The sequence below is a fragment of the Leopardus geoffroyi genome, chromosome E3 (assembly GCF_018350155.1).
Source record: "Leopardus geoffroyi isolate Oge1 chromosome E3, O.geoffroyi_Oge1_pat1.0, whole genome shotgun sequence".
NCBI classification, from domain to species: Eukaryota; Metazoa; Chordata; class Mammalia; order Carnivora; family Felidae; genus Leopardus; species Leopardus geoffroyi.
In genome coordinates, this window is record NC_059340.1 from 9,626,870 (window position 1) to 9,650,776 (window position 23,907).

General features: G+C 49.1%; 1 protein-coding gene across 2 annotated transcripts in view; it reads left to right on the forward strand.

Moving 5' to 3' along the window:
• HIP1 (huntingtin interacting protein 1) overlaps window positions 1-23,907 on the forward strand; it is a 151,382-nt gene that overhangs the window by 95,705 nt on the left and 31,770 nt on the right. For both annotated transcript variants that reach the window (XM_045461387.1, XM_045461388.1), the window contains exons 2-8: window positions 5,986-6,049; window positions 8,649-8,791; window positions 9,009-9,065; window positions 16,639-16,719; window positions 18,656-18,732; window positions 19,219-19,280; window positions 23,767-23,907. In XM_045461387.1, coding sequence (XP_045317343.1) covers window positions 5,986-6,049; window positions 8,649-8,791; window positions 9,009-9,065; window positions 16,639-16,719; window positions 18,656-18,732; window positions 19,219-19,280; window positions 23,767-23,907 — 625 coding nt within the window. The remainder of the gene's footprint in view (window positions 1-5,985; window positions 6,050-8,648; window positions 8,792-9,008; window positions 9,066-16,638; window positions 16,720-18,655; window positions 18,733-19,218; window positions 19,281-23,766) is intronic.

The following is a 23,907-nucleotide window of genomic DNA, read 5'->3' on the forward strand; positions in this document are numbered from 1 at the left end:
GCCCCCAGAGGCTGAGCCCAGGCCCCGCTTCCCGCAGCAGCAAGGCCCCACGGTTTTCCATTGGGTGCAGCCTGGCCGAGGCTACCCTAAAGGAGCAGAGGAAGGGGCTGGAGAAGGAGAAGGAGGCGCTTGGGAGAATGTCCCCCTTCCCTCGGTGCCTGCTGATAATTGGCTCTCCGGAACCAGCTCGGGACCCACGGGCCAGCTGGGCCAGGAAGCAGTGCACAATGCTGCTCTTTCAGGGGGGACTCTGTGTGGTCGCAGGTCTTGTGTGACTCCAGGGAAATCTGGAGTACAGCCTGTTCTCAGAGGACGTTCTCTAACCTAGACCGGAGGTGAGAAATCAAACCCCGACTTCTCACACTCTGTCCTGGGAGGGTCCCCGCAGGCATCACCTGGTTCCTGATGATTTCTTGCAAGGAGAGTCTGGGGAGGGGAGGGAAAGGGAAAAGATTTTCTCAGGGAACCAGGAATCATTGCGTACCTGGTGCTTTTTAGAGGGGGAGCCTGGGAAGCAATTCACTCCTTAATCACTTAATGGTTTATTAAGACTCTGCACCTGCTTTAGCAGCTGTGGGCCCTCGAGGGAAGAAGGCAGGTCCTTGCCCTCGGGAGTTTAATCTCGGTGGGAAGGTGAGACAACATACCAAGTGTCAAACTCTAAGAAAAATTGGAATTCAAGAAGAAAGTTGGAAAGAAGAACTTATTGGCCAGAGTGGCCTGGCCAGTCTAAAGGACGGTAAAGTTTGGTCTGCCCTGGAAAGACGGGCAGAATTTGGAACGTAGAAGGAAATAGAGCATGTGTGGCATGAAATTTTACAGAACTACAGGAAAGTCGTCGTCGTAGCTGGAAACATCCTGGTGTCCAACGTTCCGAGGACCCCGGAGGACCCACAGCCTGCCATTACGAGCCCAGAATGCTGAGGCTCAGCCCTGCCAACGAGCCCAATAAATCTCTGGCTCAGAAACCGGGCGGCCTGCCTACAGCCGTGGGCCGGACTCTCTGGGGCACTTGTATGTTAGGGAAGCATTGGTCAGGGAACTTGGGGCATGTGGGCCACAGTAATGGAAAACTCCAGTGAGCTGCAAGTGAAGGGGCCGGGGCAGCCTCCGCAGGGGCAGGCAGGGCTGGCGGGGGTCAGGGAGCTGTTGGTTTGGGCAGAAACTTCATTCCGCAGCCCAGCGCCAGGCTGGGCCCTTGGTCAGTGTCCTAGACTCGTACTGGGGGCTGCGACTATATGTGCACATGGAAATTGTTCCACGCTTTCCTTTTTTTTTTTTTTTAAGTTTATTTATTTTTGAGAAAGAGGGAGAGAGAGAGTGCACACTTATGAGTGGGGGAAGGACAGAGAGAGGGAGACAGAGAATCTCAAGCAGGCTCCGCATTGTCAACGAACAGCCTGATGGGCTGTTCAGTCTCACCAGTCTGAGCTCGTGACCTGAGCTGAGATCAAGAGTCAGACACTTAACTGACTGAGCCACCCAGGTGCCGCCGAGTAGTGTTTTATGTGTGAGTTGATCCTGCATAGAGTTGGAACCGTCCCCTCCCTCATTCTGAACACTATACTCCTTTTCATACAGCCAGAGCTCAGATTTGCATTTTGACCAATCACATCATAGTGTCGCTTACAGTAAGTTAGCAGCCAAATAAAACACCTAATTTATTTCACAAGGGCTGATTTGAATCCTGCTTCCCCTGGGCCGGAGAGTTAGATCTAAATATAGGAAATCTCTTTGGTTGCATATTGGGAAATGTTACTGTGGAAAGCATTTGGATTCTGATTCTGTGTTCCTGATGTGGAGGGCCATGTCTACTATGGGGATGGTGACTCAGGGGCTGAGCTAGAGCCACATCGCAGAGTCTGGTTCTCAGCGGAGTCTCAGAGTCTGGTTCTCACTCCACTCATTGGAGTGGCCTTGGGCAACCTACTTGGCTGTGGTTTCCTCATCTGTGAAATGGGGGCGGTTAATACTAAGACTCACCTACTTGGAGGCTATAGAATTAGGAGATTTTAATAAGATAATGAACACAAAATGTTTATTATTAGCACGGGGCCTGGGAGCAAACACTCATTATTAGCTTGTAACTCATTAGCTAGTAACTTGATGATTATAACCACTGCTGTTTCTGGTTCACGTCCTCCTTCTTTTAAAAATGACTGTTTCTCACCCCAAAGGTGCCCTCCTCTGCAGCATCTTCGATGCTCCCCCTGCTGTGTCCCCTGTACCTGGGAGCTCCTATCGGCCAGTCCTGTTTTTAGAGCCCACCTTCCACTGGGCTCTTGGCATTTTAATTTCTGTCATTTTGGCCGAGGCTTTACTCCCTCATTTCTCTGTTGTCACTAGCTTCCTCCTGCGTCTCCCTACCTCCAGATTCCGTCCTCTTCTGCTTGTGGCCTTCGCACCCCTGCCGCTTCCCCACCGGCACCCAGCACCGCCTCCCTCTCCGGCTCCCCGTCCCCACCCTGCCTCCGTGCTGCCCTCCAGCCACGCAGCCTGCGCGCGCTCTGGTTGCCTGTCCTCTGTGACCCTGACCTAGACAGCCCCTCCTCAGTCCAGAGCTGTCACGATGGCTCAGGGCTGGGATCCAGCTGACCAAGATTGGAAGTGAATAGCATGACCTCAGGCAAGCTGCTTGGCCTTCCTGTGCAACAGTCATAGGTGCCCCTGAGTTCGAATGAGGCATAACTGAGAGAAGGAGGTAAATTGCAGGGATAATTACAGCACCTGGGACAGGTCACCACCTTGTTCCTCTAAGCGGTGTCCTCCTGGAGCAGTATCATGATTTCCAGGGGCTTCTGCCTCCTGTCAATGTTTAGGGCACAGAACATGTGCGGTGGGCAGCCAACACACAAACACATACAGGATCTGTAGTTCCAGACTCATGGTATATTATTTTAAGGGAATTGTAAGGTGTTGGGTTTTCTTATTGTTGCAAGCAAGACTCATAGTGACCGTGAGCTTGGGCACTTGGTCAGTACGGTTTAAAGACGTATTTGTGGGGGCGCCTGGGTGGCTCAGTCGGTTAAGCGTCTGACTCTTGGTTTCGGCTCAGGTCACGATCTCACGGTTCGTGGGTTCAGGCTCCGCATCGGGCTCCGCACTGGCAGTGCAGAGCCTGCTTGGGATTCTCTCTCTCCTACTGTCTCTGCCCTTCCTCTGCTTGTGCTTTTATTCTCTCAAAATAAATAAAATTTTTAAAAAATTAAAACACTTAGAAGAAAACGTAGGAGTCTACCGGTATAATCCAGGGGCAGGAAAAACCTTAAGTACACGCAGAAGCGGTCAAAGTTGAGGTGAGCATACTTAACTATGTAAGGCAGTCGAGCCGCCTGGTTGGCTCAGTTGGTTGAGCATCTGACTTTGGCTCAGGTCATGAGTTCGTGAGTTCTGGCCCCACATCAGGCTCTGTGCTGACAGCTCAGAGCCTGGAGTCTGCTTTGGGTTATGTACCTCCCTCTCTCTCTGTTCCCCTCCCGCTTGTGCGCTCTCTCTCTCTCTCTCTCTCTCTCAAAAATAAATAAACGTTAAAAAAAATTAAAAAACAAACTATCTAAGGCAGTCGACAACCATGAGCACATGTAAGGAAATACTCAGAACTCACTAGCAGTCAGTGAAATACAAAATACAGTCACAGTGAAGCGTCACCATACCCATAAGACCAGCAAAAATGGTGATGGTGGGGATGCTTTTGTACATTGTCAGTGGGAATGTGAACCATTAAGGTCTTTTCGGAATGCAACATGGCAAGCTTATCTGGATCCTGATTAGAAGAAATGCGAGAAAATTTTCCTGTTTTCACACAACAGGGAAATCTGAACACCTAACTAACCATTTGATGATATTAAGGAATTATCCTTAAATTTTTTTTTAATTTTTATTTATTTTTGAGAGAGAGAGACAGGGGGGAGGAACAGAGAGAGGGAGACAGGATCCGAAGTGGGCTCCACACTGACAGCAAAGAGCCCAGTGTGGGCTCGAACTCACAACCCTGCAAGACCACGACCTGAGCCAAAGTCGGACACTCAACCGACTGAGCCACCCAAGCGCCCCCATCCTTAAAAGTTTAGGTGTGATAATAGTATTATGGTTTAATTTTAAAATTTTTTTTAAATTTTTTACATTTATTTATTCTTGAGACACAGAGAGAGACAGAGCACAAGCAGAGGAGGGGCAGAGAGAGAGAATGAGACACAGAGTCCGAAGCAGGCTCCAGACTCTGAGCTGTCAACACAGAGCCCACCGTGGGGCTCGAACCCACGAGCTGTGAGATATGACCTGAGCCCAAGTCGGATGCTCAACCGACTGAGCCACCCAGGTGCCCCGGTTTAATTTTTAAATTGTTCTTTTTTTTTTTTTTTTTTTTTTCCGTAAGAGGTTCATCCTGAACTGTTACTAGTGAAATGATATAATGCCTGGGATTTTACTTCAGATAATCCAGAGAGCAAGGGCGTCAGAGGCTGACAGGAGAAAGCAAGGGTCAGCATACTTAACAGGCACTGGCCGAATCCCCACCACTGCCTGGTTTTTGTGCATAAAGTTTTATTTGGAACGCAGCCACACTCATTTGGTTATGTATTTGTTTAGTATCTCTGAGGCTCCTTTCGTGCTCCAACTTTTGCAAAATTGAGGACTTTCAGCAGAGAGCCATGTGGCCCACAAAGCCTAAAATACCCACTAACTGGCCCTTACAGAAAATGTTTGTGACCCCTGGTCCATAAGGAAGTGGATTTGGCTGCAAGTTCATAAAGGTTGACACTGGGGGCTGTGTGGGCCATGTTTGTCTATGTTTGGATCTTTCCATAATGGCAGATTTAAAAAAAAATCACAACAGTTTGACCCAGTGTATCCCACTCCTGGAAATCTACCCATTGGGAATGAAGGCATCAGTATGTATAAGCATGCTTACTAAAATGGTTTACAGTGGTTAAAAAAGTTTTTTGATGGCCTGCCAGCACGGGAATGCTTGTATAAATCATGCCCACCCACACCATGAAATATTATACTGTCTCTTTAAAGAATGAGCTAGAATTTTACCATGCCGCTTGGAGAATTTTTCATAAGATGTTTTCAAGTGAGAAAAGGAGGATGTTGAAAAGTCTGTGCTTGGTGATCGCATTTCTATAGAACAGTGGCAGAATTAACCCCTTTGGTAGGGAGGGGTGTGTGTGTGTGTGTGTGTGTGTGTGTGTGTGTGTGTGTGATGCATAGCATGTTAACGTGGCTTAGGGTCAAATGCCAACTATGGAAAAGCACAGCAAAACAGAAAAAGGAGAAGAACTGTACTTAAGCAGCCTCCATGCTAGGATCCCATTTCGTCTTTCCGTAAGTTGTATCCATAGGTACACACGATTTGCTAAATTCCAAAGGGAGTTACGATTTTTAACACAACTGGAAAGGAGTGGGTATTGTTAATGCCTTGTAAGTAAGGAAATAAAAGGGAATTTGGTTAGGGTTGGAAGATGCCCAGGAGCGGGAAAACAAGAAGTTCCAGTGACCCCGCCGCAGACCTGGGCTGGGTAGGGAAGCCTCCGTGGAAGGCTCTCGTGGTGAGAGAGGGGTGGCTGGGTGGCCTTTGGGCCGCAGCCGCTCCCTGAGCTCGGTGCCTCTTCCTCCTGCTCCCGGAGAAATAATGTTTCCCTGGGGGATGAAAAGCATCCCTTTGTGCAGGCTTTAATTGCCACGCTGTTGTATCGGGTGAATGAGTGGCAGGCGGGCACAGCAGCTGGGCACAGCCAATGCCAGGCAGCAAAGCCCGCTGCCTTAGGACAGCCTGGGCCAGCTGGCCTGGGAGCGTTGCCCACCTCTGCCCCCCACAGCCCCACCTCCTCCAACCCGGACCCTGGTCCCGGAGGGGTCCTCAGAGCACTGGGGAGGAGTCACTGGAGGGAGAGAAAGGGGTGGGGCGCCTGGGAGGGTCTCAGACACTCTAGAAGCTTATTCATCTCAGCCTCCTTTCCCCTCCCCCTCCCTCTTGTTTTTCAGACTGTCAGCATCAATAAGGCCATTAATACGCAGGAAGTGGCTGTAAAGGAAAAACACGCCAGAAATATCCTTTTGGATGTTGTTTGGAAGACTGACCCCAAGGAGGGTCAAGTTGTGGGGACTGAGGTCAGGGCGAGGCATCCTTACTCAGCTGCAGGAAGGGGAACCCCCACATTGGCCAGGCCTCCTGCAGGGTTTGAGAAGCTCGGTTGGCAGCAGCTGGCCTTCGAGACCACAGCTCATCATGAAGGGACCCAAGGACCCCGCCCGGCCTAGGACTTGAGCTCCTCAGAACTGCCAAGTCCCTTGACATTACTTTCCTTTGAGAGATTTTCTTGGACCACAGGAGTGATTTTTCACCTGTGTCCTCAAAGCACTTCAGGCCCTGCCCTTGGCCCATAGGGCCACACTGACCACCCCCTTGGGAACATGATCGTCTCCCCTTCTCTGATCATGAAACCCAAGCAAAAGGTCTCGGCTGCAATGGTTGGCCTTACGAAAGCGCAGGGGCTCCACCAGGGAAATAAGATCCACCTGTGTGGGCCAGTTCACCCCCAAAGGCAGCAGGGGTGAAGAAGACAAGGACCCCAAGGTGGCTTAGGGAGCTGGTGGCTTGGGGGTTCTCACCAATCGCACCTCCTGGCCCCCATGCCAAGTTTGGACCTGGGCCACTACCATCATGGGTCGTGTCTTCGGAGAGAAGCGCAGGCAGCATCCTGGCTGATGGGTCCCTTGGGATCTGCCCTTGAGGTATAGAGACCAAGAGCTGGAGGGCTGATCCTCAAAGGCCAAAGGAGAGGCTGCTGGTGTGTGCAGCTCGGGGCGAGTGGAGGCTGGGGCGAACAGCTCCTTCTTGCCTGGGCTCATCGTGGTGGCAGGGACACAGCCAGTCAGCTCAAAACCGCTCATCTTGAAGCCGTCCCACCTCAGCCCCTTAAGGTGGCGGAAGAAGCCCCGGACTGCCGGTGCGATGCCCCACACCTGTCAAGCCCCTGGGAAGTGTTGCTAAAAGCACGTGCTGCTCCTACTGGTGGAAACGCAGCTTGTGTTTGGCGGGAAGATACTTTGGTTGGATTTAGGGTTTAGCTGCAGGTTGGGGGCTCTAGAACTTTGCCCAGGTACCCCAGAAGCCTGGCTCGACAGTGAGCCTAGTGAGACCTTGTAGACCTTGCCCTTTTATCCCCACAAAGGCACAGTCCCCTTGCTCTACTGAGTCGAGAAAAGCCTTCATTATAAGTGGCCCAACTGCTGGCCCCGCCCTGCCAAAAATACTGATCAGGTCGAATGAGACAGGAAATAAAGAGAGAGACAGTTTTCAGACTAGTGTGCTCCAGATGGGGGACTGGCGGGGCCACATCACACCCTCTCGGGAAGGCTGCCTGGGGTGATGGAAGGGACACCAGGAGATTCTGGAATCCCTCCTCTACAGCAGTCTGGCTTGCTCTGGAGCCTCGAGTGGGTCCAGCGGGGGGGCCTCCGAGAGACTTCGCCCCCTTGTCTGTCACATGAAAGACCCGGGCCAAAGAAGATTTGAAACGTCTAATGTTCCAGCTGTAACATTCTGTGAGTCTCTCTGCTTCACCATTAAGAGGTGGATAAACATTGAAAGGGTAATTCCATAGGGTAGGGTTTTAAAGCCTAAAGATATCACACAACCTTTATTCTTTATTGATTTTTTTTAAAAGACTGTCAGCCACCCTCAATAACAATTGAATAAGCATTTGGAAGTCTGACGTCAGAAATGCTGTTCAAACAACCATTTATCCTTAGGTGCCTAACTGTGCCCGCCCCCACCGCGGCATCCGCTCCTAGAGGGCTGGCGACTGAGTCTTAACTTTTTTTTTATCCCTGAGTGCCTTTTATAATGCCTGACACGCAATGGGTGCATTAAAATGCTTATGAAATCAAAGGACAGAAAGGTCTCCTTGCCTCTTTCAAAGTCAGGGTGGCTGGCTAGCTCTCTACAGAGGGGTTGGGAGCTATCTACCGCTCCTCTTGGCTTCTGTCTAGCCCGAGGGGGCTGTACTTGAGGGAAGACTGTAGTCATTGCAGAAATCACTCTAAGACCAAAAGCTGACTTCAGCTTCTTAGACCCAGAAGTCTGTGTTCAAGCTCATCCCCTCTCGAAATGTAAATTTCAGTCTGGGGAAGGAACTTTGTGATACCTTCCAGCTCAGAAGCAAAACAACATGTGTTCTGGATGAGTCATGTAGTTCCCTGACCCGAGGCAAGTTTTTCTGGCCTGCTTGGCACCTTGCTTCTTACCTAAGCTTTGACAAAGAAGCCTGTAGTTCTGGGGAAAGACCTGCACTTGGGGGTTGATGGTGCCTAGGAATTGGGTGTGTGAGGTCTATTTAAACGAACAATTACGAAGGAAGTGTGGACATCCCCTACTGAGCCCAAAGGGGCTCACGAATTCCACATACAGAGAATTCAGAGTATTGGGAGATTAATGCATCTCTGGTTGAGGCCAGGCAGCTTTGCGGAAGCGGTGGGGTGTACGAGTCATTTTAGGTTTGGGGGGACAGGCTTCCAGTGTGGTCAATGGTATTGTAACAGTGTCGTATGGCGATAGGTTGCTAGTGGCCTGTTGCAGGCTCCACCCCAGGGATTGGCTGCCCGAGGCAGGGCCCGTGCCTTTGTTTTCCATGACCCTCCCTCACCGTGCATCCTGGGCACCCACCATGAGAAAGGGGCACAGACCTTTTGGTCTGTTGTCAACCGGCTGCCCCTCTCTAGCAACGCTGTCCTCTGCTGGAAGTTCTGCCACGTGTTTCACAAACTCCTCCGAGATGGACACCCAAACGTGAGTTCCTGGGGCTGCAGGGGTGACCAGGGAGCCCGGGGCCCATGTGGGGAAAGTGGGATCACCTGGGGCACAGGGGCCGCTGGCCCCTCCTGCCCTGAGGGCCTTTTGGGCTTGTCTGTCTGGTCAGCCTCCCTGCCTGCCCCAGCCCCATCTTCTACTATCCTCTGTCTCCTTGCCTTCTCGTCTCTCATCGGCGGATCCCTTCCCTCTCCAGGTCCTGAAGGACTCTCTGAGATACAAAAATGAACTGAGTGACATGAGCAGGATGTGGGTGAGTTTGGAGATGCAGCCGGGGGCCACCTGCACCTTCTTACCCCTCCCCAGAGGCCATAGAACAAGGACTATGGACCGGAATGAATTTATCTCTTTCAACTTGCTTAGAATTTCTCTCATGAGCATCACAGAGGGGTCAAAGATGGCCCCCAAACAGTACCATGATATCCGTAGTCTTACGCGGGGGCCCTGGTAGCCGTAGGGAAGTTCTAGGGCCTGAGAGCTTCTCCTGCCAATGGAAGCTTACATCAGAATGTGCTCCAGGCACTGGGATCCCTCAGCAGTGACTGCCACAGTTCCTGTGTCTTTCCTTCTGATGGCCCCATGCAGGTCACAGTACATTGAGAACCAGCATTCCCAATTCTTAATGCCAGGGCTTTTTCTTTCCTGTCTAGGGATTCTCAGTGCCTTAGGATGAAGGAGGAGGTAGGTGGTGTTATCAGCATCAATTGAAAAAGAAGGCTTTTATACACACACCAGAATCCCTCTAGATTCTGTTGTCCAAGGAGTATGTGTGTAGATGGGGTGTGATCTGCATTTTGAAGCCTCTCCCGGGTTGATTCTGATATGTCTCATTGCCCCCACTGGTTGAGAACTCCAGCCCTTTCCTTCAAATTCTTACCTGTATCTGTCTGCACTCACAGAATGTTATGTCATCCAGTCCACCCATTGCTGATAAGAATACAGGCCCAGAGAGGGAAGCAGCTCTTCCTACATAACAGTCTAGGTAGTCTGAATAAAGCTGAGGGGGCACCTAGGTGACTCAGTTGACTCTTGATTTCAGATCAGGTCATGATCTCACAGTTTGTGAGTTCAAGCCCTTCATCAGGCTCTGCACTGACAATGCGGAACCTGCTTGGGATTCTCCCTCTCTCTCTGCCCCTCTCCTACTTGTGCATGTGTGCACGCTCTCGCACTCTCTCGCTCTCTCTCTCTCTCAAAATAAATAAGTAAACTTAAAAAAAAAAAGGCTGAGAGTTGTCCCCAAATCTCCCAAGTGCATATTGGAGAGCTTTCTATTATTATATCTCTAAACACGGGAAGCTTAGGTCTTTTTTGTTAGAATTTGCCTGGTGTGTCTTTTTCCTTCCTTTTAAAACTTTTGACTTTTCTATATTCTATGTCTTAGAAAAGTCCCTTATAAATAGCATTTCATTGGATTTATGTTGTTGCTTTTCTTCAAGATAGCAGTCTTTGTCTTTTAACTGTACATTTACTCCATTTACATTTATTGTAATGCATGATAATTTTAGATTTATATCTTCCATCTTAGTTTGTGCTATTTTCCCCTTACGTTTCTCTTTCTCTTCATTTCTTCTTTGGATTGATTGGGTATTTTTTTTCTCATTCCATTTTTCCCTCATTACTAGTTAGGAGATTTTTTTTAAACTCTCCTTTTATTTTTTATTTTTTTGGTATGTTTTCCAATAATTACAAAATACACATTTAGCTTATCAAGAGCTAAAATTCCTGTCTTTATCTGTTTCCTATTAACACAAAAACCTTAGAATATTTTCCCTCCATGCCCTCCCCATAAGCTTGTAGGTTTTTGTTATTGTGTATTTTAATTTTGGTTTTGTTTTTCTTTTTAGACTCTATAAGATCTTTTGTTTTAATTGTTTTGTTCAGCCCTCTTTGTTTCTTTAGATCTCAGTTAAATCTAACTTTAAATCTTTAAATATAACATCCAGGATTACTTTTTTTTCTGCCTGAATTATTTTCTTTAGAACTTCCTTTAGGGAGAATCTCATGGTGGCAGATAACCGATTTCATTTGTTTGGGAATGTCTTTATTTCACCCTCCTACATGGAATATACTTTGTCTGGGCTTAGGATTCTGGGGTGACAGTTTTCCTCAGCACATGGACAGTATTATTCAAGATACCCTTCCACTGACTTCTGACTTCCATCATTTTCAGGAAGTCGGCTGTCAGACTCATTGTCCCTTCTTTGAAGCAAATCTGCATTTCCTCTGGCCATTTTTAAGATATTACCATGTATAGGTGCAAATTTATTGTGGATTCCTTAGACTTCTTAAATCTCTAGGTTAGTGTCTCTTATCAGTTATGAAAAATTCTCTTTGTCTCTTCAACTATTGTCTTTGTTCTGTCTTTTCCCCTGAGACTTTGGTTATATCTGTCTTTCTCATTCTATCCCCCCAGTATCTTTTTTTTTTTTTTTTTTTTTTTTTTGAGTAAGCTCTACTCCCTATGTGGGGCTTAAACTCATGACCCCAAGATCAAGAGTCACATGCTCTATCAACAGAGCCAGCCAGGCACCCACCACTACCACCACCACCAATGTCTTTAGACTTGTGTTTCATTGTTTTCTACCTGCTTATCTCTTTACTGTATTATGGATAACTTCAGTAGATCTAGCTTTCATTTTATTTGTCCCCTTTTCAGCTGGGTCTCATCTGTTAAACCTTCTCATTATATAATTATGATTTTAGTCTAGCTTTCATTTCTTAGAGTTCTTTTTTTCCCTCCAAGTCTGCTTGTCATTTTTTATGATTTCTTGTGCCCTGCATGCATTTTGAAGCAGACTCTGACTTATTTAAACAAATTAAAGAGTGATTTCATGTATCACTTCTTATACTTCCATTATCTAGAGACCTTTGAGATATGTTTCTGCTGTCCATTGTTTTTGATGAATGCTCTTCATGCTATGGAGTTTCTTTTTGTGCTTAGTTATTTTTTACTGTGAGGTGCTCATTTTCCTAGGAATCTTATTTGTGGGAACTCTTTGAAGTCTATAATGAAGGCAGGTTCCTCCAGAGAGAATGGGCATTTGCCTCCATTAAGATCACTCTAAGTTAAATCCTCAGCTTAAGGTTTTGTGAATTCCAGGAAGATTCCCTTGAGCTCTGGCTCCTTTGGGTCCACTTCCAAGGAGTTGTTTTTCCCTCCTTCTGATCACAACAGTGGTTCAAGGGCCTCAGAGAGGACTTTTTTGGTGCAGGAGTGCTGGGATCTGTGTTATGTCCAGTTCACCTTTAGTTCTCCTACACCGGGAAGGCAGTCTTTGGCTCTTCCCCCAGACTCTTCAACTTCAGCAGGGCTAAGTTCACACCTGGCCCCTGAGGCTCAGAAAACCAAGTTCAGTTCACCTGTTGAGGCAAAACCCCTGTCCCTGCCAACTCCATCTCCCCAGTATTCCATATTTTCTCCTAGTAGCTGTAAGGACTTGGTCCCTGGTCTGAAGATTCCTTACCCTCTCATTAGTTCATTAATGCCTTCAAAGAGAAGTTTTAAATATTTTACCCAATATTTTAGTAATTTTCGATGGGAAAGTCAGCCCAACGTAATCTGACTCATGATCCAAACTCGCATTCCTTTAGGCCTATCCTCCTATGTAGTTTTCTCCTCCATTTGACTGAGAGTTTCTAGGTATTAGAAACCTTTTCGCTCTTTTTTTTTTTTTTTCCAATTAAGACCTTATTTTCTTTTAAAGCAAGTTTTATTAGGTTCACAGCAAAGTTGGGCAGAAAGTATGGCAATTTCCCATATCCCCCCACCCCTAAATGTAGCCTCCTCTGTTATCAGCATCCCCTACCAGCGTGGTACATTTGTTACAAGTGATGAACCTTCACTGATACATCCTAATCGCCCAAAGTCCGTAGTCTACATTATTGTTCACTTGGGGGGTTGTGGTGTTGTCTATTCTGTGGCTTCGGACAGATGTATCATGACACACATCCATCACTGTGGTATCGTACAGATGAGTTTCACTGACTTAAAAATCCTCTGTGCTCCACCCGTGCATCCCTGCCCACCTCCTGCAGCCCCTGGCAACCACTGGTCTTTTTACTGACTCCACAGTGTTGCCTTTTCCAGAGTGTCCTGTAGTTGGAATCCTTTGGTATGTAGCCTTTTCAGACTGGCTTCTTTCTCTTAGTAACATGCAGTTAAGGTTCCTCCATGTCTTTTCATAGCTTGATAGCTCATTTCATTTTTAGTGCTCAGTAATACCCCATTGTCTGAGGGGACCACGGTTTATCCATTCACCAACTAAGGGGCGTCCTGGTTGCTTCCAAGTTTTGGCAGTTATAAATAAAGCTGCTCTAAACATCCACGTGCAGATTTTGTCTGGACTCCTTTGGGCAAAAACCAAGGAGCGCCATTGCTGTATTTTGTGGTAAGAGTATGTTTACTTTTATGAGAAACTGCCACACCATCTTCAAAAGTGGCTGTACCCTTCTGAATTCCCACCAGCAATGAATGAGAGCTCCCATCGTTCCCTATCTCCTCACTGGAACTTGGTGTTATCAGTGTTCTGGATTTCGGCCATTCTTGTAAGTGTGTACTCACATTTCAGTGTTGTTTTAATTTGCATTTCCTGGTGACACACAACAGGGAACGTCTCTTCACATGTTTATTTGCGGACTTCTTTGTGATGAGGTGTTGGTTAAGGTCTTTGGTGATTTTTTTTAAGCAGGTTGTTTGTCTTTTTATTGTTGACTTTTTCTTTTAATTTTTTTTAATGTTTATTTATTTTTGAGAGAGAGAGAGAGACAGAACACAAGCTGGGGAGGGGTAGAGAGAGCAGGAGACACAGAATCCAAAGCAGGCTCCAGGCTCCGAGCTGTCAACTAGAGAGCCCGAAGCGGGGCTCAAACTCACGAACTGTGAGATCATGAAGTGAGCTGCAGTCGGATGCTTAACCGACTGAGCCACCCAGGTGCCCCAATTTTTATTGTTGAGTTTTAAAAGAATGTTATATAATCTGGATAACAGTCCTTTATCGGCGACGTCCCACTCTGTGGGTTCTCGTTCTGTTAACAGTGATTTTTGCAGACTTTTTTTAATTTTAATGAAGTCTAGCTTGTCAGATATTTCTTTCATGGGTCATGATGTTGGTGTTCTAGCTAAAAAGTCATTGCTGGGGCACCTGGGTGACTCAGTTGGTTAAGTGTCTGACTCTTGGTTTTGGCTCAGATCATGATCACACGGTGTGTGACTTTGAGCCCCTCATCGGGCTCTGCACTGATGGTGTAGAACCTGCTTGGGATTCTCTCTTTCCCTCTCTCTCTGCCGCCCCGCCCCTGCCCCGGTCTCTCTCTCTCTCTCTCTCTCTCTCTCTCTCTCTCTCTCAAAATAAATAAACTTAAAAAAATAAAATAAAATAAAAAGTCTTTGCCATACCCAAGGTCATCTGTGTTACCTCCTAGGGTTTTTTATAGTTTTACATTTTACATTGACATCTATGATCCATTCATCTTTTGGTTTTTGATCCTGGTGCATTTTCATATGAAATACAGTTGCCTTTGATGATGAGCATAGTTTCACTTTGTCTTTCTGCTACTTTCTAATTTTTCCATGATGAACAAGTATAATGTGCAACTCATAAAATATGGTTCTTCATAGAAATGAATACATTAGGAAATACTGTCATCTCTGGCATCGATATCTTTAACTTCCTCTGATGACCCAACTCCCTTTGGTGCCCTTTGAGGCATGTTTCAGTGGGGTTCCTCTACCTTAGAGGATATAGATGCACCCAGAAGAAAATGTAGAAGTCAGACCTCATGTGAGAACTACAACTATTCAGCTCAAGGGTCCTTTGTGCCAGGGCGCCTGGGTGGCTTAGTCGGTTAAGCTGCCAACTTTGGCTCAGGTCATGATCTCACAGTTCGTAAGTTAGGGCCCCGCATTGGCTTCTCTGCCATCAGCACAGAGCCCGCTTTGCATCCTCTGTCTCCCTCTTTCTCTGCCCCTCCCCTTTTCTCTCTCTTTCTCCCTCTCTCTCTCTCAAAATAAAATAAAACATTAAAAAAAGAGAGTGCTTTGTGCCACCATGTCCTTCCTCCTTTGGGTATAACTGGCAGTTCCAAGCATCACCCTGCTAATTCCAGCTTCTTCCCAGACACCCAGGACCCGACCGCATGGGCAGCCTCCATGGGAATGCTTATTTGTCCCCAGCCGGGATCCATCCCATTCCAATCCCCCCTCCATGCGGAATGTTCTAGCCTCTCTTAGTCTGCTGGAGTCCATCTGGAGGAGGTGTTTCCTCTCCTGCAGTTAGAGAGAGAGAGACAGAAGGAAGGAAATGGCTTGTAGCCAGACTGTGATTACTAAGGGTGGGAGACTTTAAATTCTTAAATCTGAAGCCTTGTCTAGAATTCATGCAAAGGAAGTTCTCCTGTGTGTACACAAGATTATACCGTAAGAATGTTCGTTGAAATAGAGCTTATAACAGAAAAACTTGCCTACAACTAAAACATACAACACTAGGGAGTTCGTTCAATAAATTACATTACACACGGATAATAATATCACTGAAAATAATGATACAGGAGAAAATGTGAGAAGATAGAGAAAAAGAAGTATATTAAGTTAAAAAATGGGTTCCATTTAAAAAAAATTTTTTTATTTAATTTTAGAGAAAGGGAGAGGGGCTGACAGAGAGAGAGAGAGAGAGAGAGAGAAAGAGAGAGAGAATCCCAAGCAGGCTCCTTGCTCAGTGTGGAGTCTGACGCAGGACTAGGAGCCTGATGCAGGGCTTGGTCCCATGACCCTGGGATCATGACTTGAGCCGAAATCAAGAGTCTGGATGCTCAACCAACTGGGCCGCCAGGTGTCTCCCATTTTTAATTTTAAAATAAAGGTAGGACTCAGAGGATTTTTAGGGCAGTGAAACTATTGTGTATGATACTGTAATTGGCAGGTACAGGACATTATGCATTTGTCAAAACATAGAATGTATCACACCAAGAGTGAATCCTAATGCAAATTTCACTTTGGATGATAATGATGAATCAGTATAGGTTCATCGGTTGGAACAAATGTCCTCTCTTGTGCGGATGTTAACAGTGGGGGAGGCTATGTATGTGTGGGAACAGGGGGTATGTAGGAGAGCCCTGTACTTTCGGCCTAATTTTGCTGGGAACCTAAAACAGCTCTAAAAAAAACATAATGTCTATTTAGGGGCACCTGGCTGGGTCAGACAGTAGAGCATATGACTCTTGATCTCGGGGTCATGAGTTCAAGCCATGTGTTGAGTGCAGAAATTACTTAAATACATAAAACTTTAAAAAAAATGTCTAGGGGCTCCTGGGTGGCTCAGTCAGTTATGTGTCTGACTTTGGCTCAGGTCATGACCTCCCAGTTTGTGGGTTCAAGCCCTGCGTCAGGCTCGGTGCTGACAGCTGGGAGCCTGGAGCCTGCTTTGGATTCTGTGTCTCCCTCCCTCTCTCTCTCTCTCTCTCTCTCTCTGTCTCTCTCTCTCTCTCTCTGCCTCTCCCCCCCTCAAAAGTAAACATTAAAAAAAATTAAAAATAAAGAATATCCATTTTAAAATAGGTCTATTTAAATTGAAAAAATTAGATCAAATAACACTTTGTGCCCCAGAATGTTAGCCATGATTGTATCTTCTGTCTAGATGAAGGCTGATGTGTGTGTATCTGTACTTGTCTGTGTTTTCCAAATTTTCCACAATGGCCATTTGTTGTTTTCCAGAATTGAGAAAAAAAAAAAAAAATCTATGTATTGTTTATAGAAGAAGTCCCGGCCATCAGTCTCTCACCCAGGTGTTGTTAGTGGTGACCCTTGCTTTCTTTTCTTTTCCGGAAAGGGCCACCTGAGTGAGGGCTATGGACGGCTGTGCAGCACCTACCTCAGACTGCTAAGAACAAAGATGGAATATCACACCAAAGTGAGTCTGTGGACAATTCTGCCACCACCCCCGGCTCCCCCAGCTCCTCCCGTACGGTCCCCTGGCACCTCCCTGAGCCTGTCAGGTCTTTACGGGAATAAGGCAGCCCAGGGCCCCTCAGGGAGTGTTTGTACCATATCCAGTGAGAGAAAGAGATTTCACACGACAGCTGCAGTCAGGCCCCCGGGATGGGACACGGAACTGGGCGTTTGGCCCACGTCTCCTGCCCCTTCTGGAGAGGAACCCGGTGCCCTGGGTTGCCTTAGGAAGGTGTCTCAGAAAGCACCGCCTCGACTGTTACTAAAAACGATCCCTCATTGTATATAGTGAGTTTCCACACAGAACCTTCTTTCTGTCCACGTATGGCGTTAGACAGTATTTCTTATGCACCCAATGCAGGTAAAACCGTTGTGCTCGGTACCAAGTGGCACATAAGGATACATAGGAAGGGTCGGCCGGTCAGGAGTGCACCGATCAGTCAGAGGGAGGAGGCTTCTTACCTGCAGCACCCTGTAACAGTGCACAGCGGTCACTTGAGCCTATGGAAGGAGCCACAGATCACATTAGTGTGAGGAACAGTCAGGTGCAGGGTGGCAGGGGTGGGGGGTGGCTGGGCAGCTAGGTGAGACCATCTCACTCAGAGTGGAAGATGGTCAGAGCCTGATCGGGACGGTGGTCCCTGGGACAGGCAAGAGTGGCGGGGACTCTCTGAAGACTGGCAGGAGGGGTGGGGGGCAACAGCTAGGGAGATGTGGGGCCGGTGGGAAGGACCTGGGCAATAGGAAGATGCACAGGAGCCCAGGGAGACAGAGTGAGGCCACAGGTGCTCTGGACTGAGGGTTTCAGGAGGACAGAGGACAGGAGCGCGTGTCTCCTGGTGTCCTATGTGCTGTCCAGCGTCTAGGCCAGAACAGGTGCTCAATCAGGACTGCTTGGATGAGTGACAGAATCAACCGGAACCTATATCGGATCGAATAGCACACAAGAAGGGCTGATCCTGAGTCAGGAAAGAGCTGGCCCCTCCTCTTTTGAAGCTGGAGAAACAGAAGGTCAGCTGGTACATTCAAAACAGGGAAGGGAGTGAGAAGAAGGATGCGCAGGGAGTTCCAGTGATGTCAGGAGGAAGGCACGTGAGGAGGGTGATGGCATGGGCACCGGGTTTGAGAGCGGGACAGTGTGAGGTCAGGACAGTCATTGATGGATTAGGGAGCCCGTCGGGGCCAGGAGCAAGGACTGTGCAGGGGCTCCAAGGCTGGAGAACATGATTAAAGGGTGACTCCAGCTCTGAGTCCCTCTCCGGGGACATTGGCAGCTGGTCCTCAGCACAAAGATCCAGGTTCACCAGGTTTTGACGGCAGTGTGGTGGAAGGACAGGCAGCAAGAAAGGCAGGGGACAAGGGGACCAGGTCTCTGTAATGTCCAGCCCGAGCGAGGAAGTAAACATGGCCAGAAGGGGGCGCTCAAGGAACCAGCCAGCTCTGAGATGGAGGCACAGGAGTGGTGAGCGTGGGGGCAGCAGGGGACAGCCAGGGCGGAGGGCCAGTGGATAGCCAGGAGGTGCCTGAGTGGAGGATCTCTGTCTCCCTGTGGAATTGAGACCCCCTTGATGGAGCAACCACCCATCTGTCTGTGCCCATCTACACCTTTCCCTTTGTCACGCTGGGGAAGAGATAATGATACGGATATTTGACAACATTGCTGATACGTAATAATTTTTCCTGACTTTGGGGGTGCGTGATGTAATGTTTTCCTACCTTCAAGTTTATTTTACTCATTACGTGAGGTTGTGTGCCCTGACAACCCCCAGGAAGGATGTCAGTGTTAACACGAAAAGAATCAAGCCTGCTGCTCCCCGAACTCAGTGTAGACAGTTTGCCTGGTGTCGGCTTAGTTGAAGTGCTCTGTCCTGACTTCATTCCTCTGCCTGCCTTGCCAGAATCCCAGGTTCCCTGGCAACCTTCAGATGAGCGACCGGCAGCTGGACGAGGCTGGAGAGAGCGACGTTAACAACTTGTGAGTGGACGTCCTCGTGCGGTGGACCCAACGGGCAAGGAAGCTCTTGTCAATGTTGCCACTTCTGGCTGGGGTCACACAGGGCCTGACGGCAGGGACAGTGGCTGGGGTGGGGCGACTTAGTGCCGGTGCCCCATCCAGAACCCTTCCAGTCTGTCCAGGGTTCACTTCTCAGTGTCCCCTTCTGCCCTCCCGCCCCAGCATGGTACCTGCCCTTTCCCTCTGCCACTGTCACTGTCACAAACAGGAATTCACCCTGTTTGATCTTCAGATGGCCTTAAGACCCGTGTAGGCGGGGCTAGGGATTGGAGCTAGTGTGTGGGTCTGTGTGTGTCTGTGCGTGTGTGCATATGCTCGTGTATGCATGCATGCATGCAGGCAGGCATGCACATGTGCACCGGGGACAGAGACAGAAACACAGAGCGTGGGGAGGGAAGCCTTGGCCTTGGGCTATGGAGTATAAGCTCTCTTTCCTCTTGGGTCCAGTTTCCAGTTGACAGTGGAGATGTTTGACTACCTGGAGTGTGAACTTAACCTCTTCCAAACTGGTGAGTCTCTCGCTCCCGTCTGGCCTAGGCTCTTCTGAGAATTGCCTGATTCCAAACTTTGTTCCCGGCTTGGCCCAGCCGTCCTAGCCCCTCTCTCCCTACAAGCTGTACAGCACAGGCCAGGAAATGGGGATACCCACACGCTACCTCTGCTCTCTCCATCCCTAATGCAGGGAAGGACTGGAGCTCTTGGGTATTTTCAGAGTCAGTGATTTCATTTTGAGCAGAATGACCGTGCCCCCTACCCTGCCAGCTTCCCTCTAGAGGCCCAGGCCTCCAAGAGCCCAAAGACCGGTTTGGCCTCTTTGATAACCTCTGGACTGTGGCCCCAGCACCGGTCGGTCCTTTGTCTGCTACTCAGCTGGGCCGGCACTCGGGACCGATTTCCGCTCAGGAAGAGGGGTTGCTGTGTGCTGTTTGGTCAGCAGCTGGGGTTGACCCGCTGGTCGAGTTGAGTTTTGGCCAAGTCCGTGTACGAAGCCCCTTCCTACAAGCAAGGGGAGTTGGCCACACTTCCGGGCTCCCTTCGCCGAGAGTTCTGGTGCCTCCCGGCTGTCAGCCCCTCACACTTCCCTGACAAGAAATCAGGAAGGAAGCAATCCATTCCCTTCTCTCTAGTGTCCCCTCTTCCCCGCACCCCCCCGCCCCCAGCATGCCTCCCCTTCCTTCCCGGGGAACAGAAGAACCCGTTTTCTAAGATTCACCATGCACCACGACAAGTGTTCAGCTCCGTGAAAAAGTGGATTCCAAACTGCAGGCATTCGTGCACAAGCTTGGCGACCTTCTCAGCGTTTGGACGTGTGGGGCCCACTCCCGGGGTTCTGATTCCCTCAGGGAAAAAAACAGACACCCTCTCACCCTGAATTACAACTTCTTCCGCATGTTCATCTGTACAGGAGCTCGCAAATGGCCTGTTAACCAGCCAGCGCTGTACTGGGTCGGCAAACGCCTTCCTGCCTTGGCCAGTCAGTTCAGGGCAGGTTATGGTGAGAACAGCACCACACACAGTTGGAAACTGTGGTTTGTAGGAGAAATAAGACGCTTGGCCTGCTAGCCACCTTCTCATACAAAAGTCAGTAGTTGAAACACAAAACAGAGTCCCCACCCTAACGCGTTCCCAGCCAGGTAGGAGAAATGGTGCGGATGCGTTTTTTTGAATGCATCGGCAATGTTTGCACAAAAGTACACCAACAACTGTATGCTGTCGTGGCTGCCTTTCAGTTACTAGTGGTGGGTGAGGAGGTCCTATGTGGATAATTTAGAATTTGTCGACATTCAGCCTCGGAATGTGCTTAAATCTGAATGCAGGTAGGAGTGATATTGCAGGGATTGTCATCCTTGGGGGAGTCCTGTCCAGAGCCTGCCACTCAGCTGACCCGAGGCCTCTTCCGGGCCTCCTCAGACCCACCTGCCGCTGCTGTAGGGGTTATGGGAGAGCAAGTCAACTGTTTGAGCCTCTGTGGGGGTCGCTTCCGGCCCTGACAGACTTGAGTAGGAGAGAACAGAGCTGTGATAACACCGAGCAGAACTTGAGGCTGGGAAAGCATGTATGTGATGCCAGCCGTGCCCCACGCCAGGTGGCCAGCTCAGTCCCCCTTTTAGTCCCACATCCCATGATAACCTGGCTCTTTTTGTGTGCGTTGGTCGCTTGTATTATTACCACCGGACGCTGGGCCCCTCCTCAGAATCAGGAGCCGTGCCCCACTCATCTTTGAATTACGTCCCTTCTGTTCTAGCTCAGTGCCTAGGATACACAGCGGGAGCACGACAAAATTCAAGAATGCTTGCTTCAGATAAACAGCAGTGAGAACAAAGGGCAAGGGGCAGAGGAAAGGGCAAGGGAACAGAGTTGATAAAACGGTGTCAATATGCAGCCCAACGCAGTGGGATTATCTGGAGTGAATCGGCCACTTTGAGTTTTCTTTAATTTTTTAATTTTTTTTTTATGTTTATTTATTTTTGAGAGACAGAGACAGAGCATGAGTCAGGCAGGGGCAGAGAGAGAGGGGGAGACACAGACTCTGAAGCAGGCCCCAGGCTCTGAGCTGACAGCAGAGAGCCCGATGCGGGGCTCAATCCCACGAACCACGAGATCATGACCTGAGCCGAAGTCAGATGCTTAAGCGACTGAGCCACCCAGATGCCCCGCCACTTTGAGTTTTCTAGAGGGGAGCACAGATCTTGGCACAGATCCCTCCATGGCTAAATGTTGGTGGCTTTCTTGCTCCTGAGCAAGCACTGATTTGGAATCGAGAGCCCTCTATCTTTTCCATTCCCCATCCATCCTTAGTTTCCTAGGGCGTGCCGTAAAAACCAAGAGGACTGGTCTTGGAAGAAGTCCCTCCAGCTTCTGAGTCCTAGTCTGTGACCCTGCAGGGTTCCGACCGGTACCCTTAGAAAGGTGTCCCTGCTTTTCAGCTGCGGGAAGCATGGGCCAGTAACAGTTAACATTTATCTCCGATGCTTGCAGTGGCTCTCAGAGTGTGATCCCTGGACCAGCCGCAGGAACAACTCCTGAGAACTTGTTAAAAACGCAAAACCCCCAGGTCCCACCCTAGACCTACTGAACCCAGCCCATCTGTGTTTTTCAGCCCCCCAGCCCCAGGTCTGCACTGTCCAATATGGTAGCCACTAACCACGAGCGCCTGTTTAAATCAACTCTAATTAGGGGCGCCTGGGTGGCTCAGTCGGTTAAGCGTCGACTTCGGCTCAGGTCATGATCTCGCGGTTCGTGAGTTCGAGCCCCGCGTCGGGCTCTGTGCTGATGGCTCGGAGCCTGGAGCCTGCTTCCGATTCTGTGTCTCCCTCTCTCTCTGCCCCTGCCCCGTTCATGCTCTGTCTCTCTCTGTCTCAAAAATAAATAAAACGTTAAAAAAAATTTTTTTTTAAATCAACTCTAATTAAATACCAATCAAAAGTCAGGTGCTCCGTTCCACTTTCCATATTTCAGGCACTCGGTAGCCACATGTGGCTAACATATTGAACAGCTCCTACAGACACTTCTGTCACAGAATTCTGTCGGACGGTGCTACCAGGTGATTCTGCTACATGAGAACCACTCAGCTGGGAAACACAGTTTTCAACCCTGGCTGTGTATTAGAATTACCTGGGGGGCTTTTGAAACCTACCCATGCCCCAACCCTACCCCAGAACAATTAAGACGGAATGGGAGGTAGGGCGGTTGCAAGCAAACATTAGCAGGCGTTAAATTTCCCCTAAGTGATTCTGATCAACCTGAAAGCCAACTCCTTCAATAGGTACGAGACCTTTTTGAGGTATGTGCGCTTTGAACCGTCTGCATTTTACAGAAAAGCATCTGGAGGCACAGCGAGGTTGAGGAACTTGTCCGTGGTCACACTGCTCTAGATGTTACTGGATGCCAAGGGGCATTCCTGGAAGGAGGCAGGAATTCCTGGAAACCTGGAAACCTGGCCGCCTTTCAGTGACAGCTGCTTTTAATTTGTGTCAAAAAGAGAAACTGTCTTTTAATTAGAACTGTTGGGTTGTTTTTTCCTTTTTGTTTTTTGTTTTCAGCTGCCAGAATAAGCCAGTTAATGGGGATTAGCAGTCTGGGAAGCCAGAGTACAGCAGTTCTGGGCTTTCCCCCGGGGCAGTCCCACTCACTGATTTTTTTTCATTACTGGCCATATAGTGGAGTCTACGCAGGCGGTGGGCAGCCACTGTGGGAGGGAATTCGGCCCTGGCCACTGCTGTGCATGGAGGGTCCACGGCCAGGGGTCCGGTTACTTGATTTAAGAACAGGGGGGTAGGGGGGCGCCTGGGTGGCTCAGTCGGTTGAGCATCCGACTCTTGATTTTGGCTCAGGTCATGATCTCACGGTTTGTGAGATCGAGCCCCGTGTCAGGCTCTGCGCTGAAAGCATGGACCCTGCTTGGGATTCTGTCTCCCTCCCTCTCTCTCTCTCTGCCCCTCCCCCCCCTCCCCCCCCTGCTCACACCGTCCCTGTCTCTCAAAATAAACTTTAAAAAGAAGAACAAGGGGTAGGGGGCGGAGGGTAACATGGAGGGGTCTGTGGAGAGAGACACTAAGGGAATGACGTGCGGTCTGGAGCTCAGGAGAGTGGAGGGCAGTACTTCTGCTGGCCAGCCCCCCAAGGACCAACAGCGGCCTTCGAACCTGATGGTTCATCCTCGGCCCTCCCAGATTCTCCAGTTGTCCAGCCAGGGCTCCTGCGCATGTCCCCTTCTGGTGTCCCAAGACGCTGTGGCAAGCCACGAGGAAGCCAAGGCTGAGTTACTCCCTCCTTTGTGCTCTGATCAGTGTTTGATTATTTTCCCCTGCCTTCGAGGGACTCACCCTCCGGTTCCTCCGTTTTCCTCTCCCGCAGGAGTGTTGTAAGGGGTAACCGCGCCAGATGACCCAGAGCGTGCACAGAACAGGTCCTCGGTGCGTGTCTTCTGCCCCCTCCGAGAGGGTCACCTGCAGTTTCCTGCCCCTAGCACCTGTCTCCCTTTCTATCTCCTAGTGTTCAACTCCCTGGACATGTCCCGCTCCGTGTCAGTGACGACAGCTGGGCAGTGCCGCCTGGCCCCGCTCATCCAGGTCATACTGGACTGCAGCCACCTGTATGATTACACTGTCAAGCTCCTCTTCAAGCTCCACTCCT